Source organism: Engraulis encrasicolus, chromosome 22, assembly GCF_034702125.1.
Source record: "Engraulis encrasicolus isolate BLACKSEA-1 chromosome 22, IST_EnEncr_1.0, whole genome shotgun sequence".
Lineage (NCBI taxonomy): Eukaryota > Metazoa > Chordata > Actinopteri > Clupeiformes > Engraulidae > Engraulis > Engraulis encrasicolus.
The window spans coordinates 30011800-30019299 of record NC_085878.1 but is presented as its reverse complement, the minus strand read 5'-3'; the positions used below and the strand labels follow the sequence as shown (position 1 = coordinate 30019299).

At 44.6% G+C, this 7500-nt stretch overlaps 1 protein-coding gene across 9 annotated transcripts in view; it reads left to right on the top strand.

The window, feature by feature from the left end:
- nav2a (neuron navigator 2a) overlaps nt 1-7500 on the top strand; it is a 197348-nt gene that overhangs the window by 169877 nt on the left and 19971 nt on the right. For 8 of the 9 annotated variants that reach the window (XM_063188204.1, XM_063188208.1, XM_063188201.1 and 5 more), the window contains 3 exons: nt 911-963; nt 4355-4378; nt 5293-5367. In XM_063188204.1, the coding sequence (XP_063044274.1) occupies nt 911-963; nt 4355-4378; nt 5293-5367 (152 nt within the window). The remainder of the gene's footprint in view (nt 1-910; nt 964-4354; nt 4379-5292; nt 5368-7500) is intronic. The other variant, XM_063188202.1, reaches the window with a different exon arrangement.

Below are 7500 nucleotides of genomic sequence, written 5' to 3'. Positions count from 1 at the left end.
CGCTGGCTGGCTGGCTGGCTGGCTGGCTGTTATGATTTATGGGGGTGTAATTTGCTCTCCACACCCTGACACTCCCCTTGACCATGAGCGAGGAGCGAGGAGTGGAGTGGTGTAACGCAGGGCCGGATTTATGCATAGGCTAGATACGCCTGCTGCCTAGGGGCCCCCACCTGCAGGGGTGTCCCCCCTGATAAACCAAAAGTCACCAATGGCAGAATTGTAACAAGATGCGATATTGAATAAAGTGTTTTAAATCCTGTCAGTGCTCCTCTCTCCACAGTTGACAGACATATTATCCTTAAGTCTCAGCTCGTTATTATGACACTGTGTAATTTTGTCATGAAATGTAACTTCTGGAAGGGGTGGCCCAAAGCAGCCTGTAGCCTAGGCGCCCAGGGTCATCTTAATCCGGCCCTGAGTATAATGGTTTGGCTTTGCAGGATGTCACTGCTGCTATTACTCTATCTCCGACACGCGGTGGAAGAGTCAGGTCAGGACAAGTTATAACCTACTACAAGGTTGAAGTGAAGGTTTCCTCACCACTGATGTAGGGGTCTGATGGGTAGGGAGGAGGGTTTTTTTTTTTAATAGAAAACGAAAGAGCAAAGATATCCTTTTTGAGTCATGTAATATTACAGTAGGCCTATGGGTTAATGACTAGGTTGTAATGTGTGGCTTACTTTTCTTTAAAAAAAACAAAACATGAAATGAAATAAAATGAATAAGTATATGCCAGAGGATTAAACAATAAGTTCATGAAATTCATTGAAAATAAAAATATATATTGTTAGTTATGTATTTATGTATGCCAAAATGTATTCCTATTGCAATAAATCGTTCTAAGCAAATTAAAAAAATTAATAAATAAACGTTCTGTTTTTTTGTCTGTTTTATCTGTCCTTGTGTGCAGTTCATGGCTCGTCTCTATCTCTGGTGTCCAGCACGTCTTCCATCTACTCTACGGTGAGTATCCCCTCCGTCTCAGTCATGCTCTGTTCCCTCCATTTTCCGTGCTTCCTGCACAAACCCCCAGTGGGGGCTTACACACCCCATTACGGTCCTCCTCCCTTCATTCAGCAGACTCTTCTGCTTCGCGTGAGGCCTTGAGTACAACTATGCAATCCCACAAGCGCTCCCAAATCTCCCCCAGCAAAGCCCCTATAATTAATTGCTGAGATCAGTCGCAGACTAAATTGCTCAATTCTGCTGTAATTACCAGCGTATCATGTTCCTGCCCCTCCGAGAGCAGAGTTGGCTGTACTCCTACCAGCCTGCTGCACGCAAGACATACTTTTTTTTTTGCCAGTGCTGTGATTCTCGGCAGAGTCACGCCCACTACTAAGTCAGCCAATGGTGTGGGTGCTTGAGGCAGGTCTGGCTCCACCCCCTACACAGGTGTGCCTTCTGTGTGACGGCGTGAGGTGAGCCTGGAGTTTTGTCTATATTCACCTGAGCAGGTGCTTCAGGTACAGATCCCAGTGCGGGTATAGAGAGATAACAGGAGAGAGGGAGAGAGAGAAGGAGACAGAGAGAGAGAAAGACAGAGAGAGAGAGAGAGAGAGAGTAACCTGAGCCAGTGAGTAGAGAGTTGTGCAGCGCTTGGCAGTACTTGAGAAGGGGCGACAGGCAGAGGCGGATCCAAGATGATGGCCACTCTGTCCCTCACGGGAGCCGTTCCAGCCTGGGGCAGCACGGTAGGCACAGTAGACACCCTGTCTCATCAGCACCTATAGGAAGGAGTAGTCTTGGGGAATGTCTTGAAAATATTTTTAAAAATCAACTTTTGAGGCACTCCATACTATATGCCAGAGTGTAATGAAGGCGTTTTAACATTAGTAAGGACTGTTTCAAAAGTTATCTTGTCATGGTAGTTTGGACACCCACGTTTTTTTGATGAGCATCTTTTTTTACATACTTGGATAAGTGACCCAGTGAAGCATTCCCATTTCTCTTGTGGGAGAAATACAGTATGTCTGTTAACATTGACTGTATATCCATTGGCTGCTCCAAATATGTAATTGTAATGGTATACAAAAATAATGAACCATATGCCAAATGTGTCACAGTGTTATTGCATAGATCAGTCAGATCTGAGCGAAAAACATCTGGATTGCTTTTTCGTTTTAATGCTCCTTGTTGTGGACAATGGTGGCATCCAAGTAGTCTTGGTCTAAGGATCTGGCGCGACTGTTGATTGTTTTCTGTGTGGCTTTGTTGTTGTTATTTATTTGTCTAGTGTTGAGAGTAAAGCCATGTGAGTCAGTTGTTGTCAATGGGGATATATGTAGCCATTGTATTCTGTTCTGTTCAGTGGTGTGTTGTGTTTGTCACGTGACATTTACTGTGCGCTGCCATGGGGACTTTTGTTGTTACAGGGACAGTAAAGGTTTTTCCAACATGCACGCACGCGCGCGCGCACACACACACACACACACACACACACACACACACACACACACACACACACACACACACACACACACACACACACACACACACACACACACACACACACCCACACCCACACACACACACACACACACACACACACCCACACACACACACACAGGCTAGTATCTGTAAGTAGGTAGGCGGTACGGCAGGTTAGACAGACAAACACTGTACTGTACACTACTGTTTTGACAGCTCATCATTATCCAACCAGACGTAATGGGTTGTAGGAAAATCATTTTGGGCGGTCTACCTCGTGTGTGTGTGTGTGTAAAAACACAACCTGCATTTGTTGAGTGTGGACTCCACCCTGGGGCTGTCCACCACGCCTTAACACTGTAACAGCCACACGCAACCAAAACAGCAGCATAGTAAATAGAGCCTGGCTGGACGCAGCAGCATCAGTCAGATTCTAGAAATGCCACAGGCCTCGTAGACAATTACCTGACTGAAATTCCCTTCAGATTATTTACAGAGAGTCAAATGTCAGAGGGAGGTCAATTGTCTGTCAATTGTCTGTCTGTGTTACCACGTGACAAAGCACAACTAGTTAAGCAACATCTCATGCAGTTGCATAGGAAAGTACAGGTGTGTGTATGTGTGTGTGTGTGTGTGTGTGTGTGTGTGTGTGTGTGTGTGTGTGTGTGTGTGTGTGTGTGTGTGTGTGTGTGTGTGTGTGTGTGTGTGTCTGTGTGTGTGTGTGTGTCTGTGTCTGTGTGTCTGTGTCTGTGTGTGCGTCTCTGTGTGCGTCTGTACATCTATATGTGTCTGTCTGTGTATGCATGTGCGTAAGTATGTGTACAAGTATGCATACATGCATGTGTGAGTTTGTTTGTTGTTTTGCATATCTCAATACCAACTCCTCTAGTTACACCCAGACAACCATTAGTCTGGTATGGTGTTCTAGAACCATTAGTCTGGTATGGTGTTCTAGAACCATTAGTCTGGTATGGTGTTCTAGAACCATTAGTCTGGTATGGTGTTCTAGAACCATTAGTCTGGTATGGTGTTCTAGAACCACTAGTCTGGTATGGTGTTCTATTCTTTTCCAAATTAGTGCCTTGACTGTCTGTCAATCTGTCTGTCTGTTGGTCTGTCTTTCTGTCTACCTTTCTGTCTGTCTGTCAGACAGTCAGTCATTCACTCAGACTATCAGTCATTTTGTGTCTGTATATCTGTCTGTCTGTCTGTCTGTCTGTCTGTCTGTCTGTCTGTCTGTCTGTCTCTCTGTCTCTCTGTCTCTCTGTCTCTCTGTCTGTCTCTTTCTGTCTCTCTGTCTGCCTTTCTGTCAGTCTGTCAGATAGTCAGTCATTCAGTCAGACTATCAATCTTTTTGTGTCTGTATATCTGTCTGTTCGTCTGTCTGTCTGCCTGTCTGTCTGCCTGTCTGTCTGTTAATCAGACATTCATTTTATGCCAGTCTGTATGTCTGTCCGTTTGTCTGCCTCTAAGACAGGCATCAAGTGACACTGGTCTTCCCCACCAGCACTCATGTTATCAGCTAGGCCATAAATCAGTGTGAAATGCAGAGGAAGAGTGATATATATGCTGCAGGCCCCTTCGTCTGGTCTCTAAGTTATGGTTTGCAAAAGACTTTGTAGGAGACTGGCAGTGTAGCCCCAAGGTGTACTCTGAATTTGTACGTCTGTGTAGGGGTGTGTGTAAGACCATGTTTCTGTGTGTGTGTGTGTGTGTGTGTGTGTGTGTGTGTGTGTGTGTGTGTGTGTGTGTGTGTGTGTGTGTGTGTGTGTGTGTGTGTGTGTGTGTGTGTGTGTGTGTGTGTGTGTGTGTGTGTGTGTGTGTGAGAGAGAGAGAGAGAGAGTGCGTGCATGCGTGCGTGCGTGCGTGTGTGGCTCTAATGCAGCATGATCTCATGCTTCTCCCCTTTCCCCTCTTTTTCCAGACGGAGGAGAAATCCCAGTCGGAGGTGAGAACGACTTCAGTCTCCTTTCTGTTTTTAGCATCTTATTCTCTTGTCGTTTCACTGTAGTGGACTGTAGTGGTCTTTTCCGGCATTCATCCAGAACCATCCCTCACTTCTGCGGTTTCAATTCATCTGGTTTTGCATCCCTCCATCCCTACATCCCTTCATCCCTCCATCTCTTCCTCTCAATCCCTTCATCTTATCTCTCTCTCTCTTTTCTCTCTCTCTCTCTCTCTCTCTCTCTCTCTCTCTCTCTCTCTCTCTCTCTCTCTCTCTCTCTCTCTCTCTCTCTCTCTCTCTCTCTCTCTCTCTCTCTCTCTGTGGCTGTGGGGTTGTTGTGAACACAAACTCAGGGGCCATATCAGGGGCCAGTGTTGAGTTTCACTCACACACACACACACACACACACACACACACACACACACACACACACACACACACACACACACACACACACACACACACACACACACACACACACACACACACACACACACCTGCACCTGTATATACAGTACCGTTGGCCCAGGTTCCATACACATGCACCTGCACTGTGTTTTTTCTTTTTTCTGCTCTCTTTTTTTTTCTCTGTTCTCTTCTTCATCTCTTCTTCACTGTCATTCACTTCCCTCCATTCTTTGTGCTAGCTAGCGTATGTTCTTTTTTCCTTTTCTTTTTCTCTTCTTTTTTTTGTCCATCAGTACAGATGTGTTTTTATCCTCCCTGCCTCACCCACCTGGCTGAAAGAAAGACAGAAATAACACATGAAGGGAATCACCCTCCATCAATCTGTCTTACGCTGTTGTTTTTCTCCCTCTCTCTCTCCCTCTCTCTCTCTCTCTCTCTCTCTCTCTCTCTCTCTCTCTCTGCTCTATTTTTGTTCTCTCTCTCTCCTCTCTTGTTGTTCTCTCTCTTAGATACGAAAGCTTCGACGAGAGCTTGACGCCTCCCAGGAAAAAGTGTCCGCCCTAACGACGCAGCTCAGCGCCAACGTACGTAACTTCCCTCTACTTTGTTTTTCAAATAGTTTCTGTGTTGTGGATTTGTCTTTGTGTTTTGTTTTTTGGGTTTTTTTTTACTTGTGTGATTGGAGGAGGAGGATTCTGGTGACGTCACAGTGTACTATGTGCTTATTTGACGATTACTGGTCATGTTTCATTTTTTTCCAATGTACTGAGTTGTTATGCATACAGCCAAAGGAGTTAAGCGAGAAATTTGTTTTGAAAGCACAAGATAATGTTGTAGTCAATTAGTCAATGTCAATGTAGTCAAATACAGTATATGCGTTGTATGGTTTACAATATGTATCAGTATAACCAAACGTACCCACACATCTGGATACAACCCTGCTCGACTTCATTTTCTTTTTTGTTTATTTCCGTTGGGGTGCTGTGTTTACCGTAAGTTCAGTTGCATTTTGGAGGGAAAACAAACATGGTCTCAGGTTGACCTGTGTCTCATGAATGACAAGGCAGCCCGTTGTCTGGAGTGATGCCGTGACTTGACTGACTGACTTGGTGCGTGCCGTGGTTGTTATTGTTTTGGAAAGCCCCACAGGTAGCCTGGTAGCATGTGCAGAGCGTGTACCTCACTATGGAAATCAGCCTTCATGCACCAGCCCTTAATCCCGTCAAGCGTGCTAGCTAGACTGACGTTTCCGGTACCTGCGGCCTAGACACGCTCGCTGGCTACGCTCCACTCTTGTTGCCTCGGCGACAAAGCTCTTTTGTCTGATCACTCCCAAACTGTTTTTCACTAAAGGAAGTAAACTCTGCTAGTTTATGTAATGGCGCACGCCATTGGAAAGAAAAAGGATGAGATTGATTATTTTTAGAGATTTTTGTTGTGTGCTTAGATATTCAATGTTTTGTGTAGAGTCAACTGTCTGTGTTTGTACTATTGACAGTGACTGATGGCTTTCAGTCTACCTACTGGGGTTGTGTATCTACTGTAGCAGGTCGTCCCTTTAAATATGGTGAATATCCAGTTTCTCTGAAATGCCCTGCAGTGATTATACAGACATTCTAGTCTTCTTTTTGAAGGCCTAACCTGCCGTTCAGAGTCAGAAACGTTGGATGTTTCATATTTAAACAAAAGCCATACCCATTTTAAAATGAAATTTCGTTGGATAAGACATGATGTGAGACTTAAAGGGACACTGTGTGAGATTTTTAGTTGTTTATTTCCAGAGTTCATGCTGCCCATTCACTAATGTTACCTTTTTCACAAATACTTACCACCAGCATCAAATTTTAAGTATTCATTATGACTGGAAAAATTGCACTTTTCATACATGAAAAGTTGGATCTTCTCCATGGTCCGCCATTTTGAATTTCCAAAAATAGCCATTTTTAGCTGCAACTTGGACCATACTAGAAAATATTTGTTTATTACTCAGTAAACTTTCATGTAAAGATTAAATTTGGCAATATGCAGCCCCGTTTCAATGAGCAGCATAGTTGCAGTACCTTTTTTGACCATTTCCTGCACAGTGTACCTTTAATGATTTGCTGCCCATTTATTCTTCACTACAGCACAATAGATGCTTTTTGGTTTTCCTTTTGCTATTTTTATGTCATTATTTGCTAGTCAATTATGCCTTGTCATCAGTATTGCTGTTCAGGCGCCGATTACATAGTAAGGCAGTGGGACACAACACAAGTGTCTACAGTTAGGCCCAGACAGGGTGCAGAGAGCTGGTCCCTTCTTCCCCATGTAGCGTGCGTGCGTGTGTGGGAGCGTGCGTTCGTGCGTTCGTGCATGTGTAAGTGCCTGTGCCTCCTCTTTGCTTGATGTTTTTGGAGGATTTATGGCGTATAGTGAGCCAAGGAGAACAAGCAGAGAAAAGTGTCACTCCTACTCCTCCTCCTTCTCCTCCTCTTCTTCTTCTTCTCCTCCTCCTGCTTCTGTAGACGTTTTACTAGATGTTCCAGACATGTGAGTACATAGTTAGAATCACAACAAGCACAGAAGCCTCTGAAGTGTAGACGGGGGCAATCATCAGTCATGGCACGTTAAAAAAGAAAAAAAGAGCGCCAGAGAGAGAGTGTGTTTGTGTGTGTGTGCGCACATGAGGAAGAGAGAAAGAGAGAAGCAGACAGACAGAGACAGCAAAAGAGAGAGGC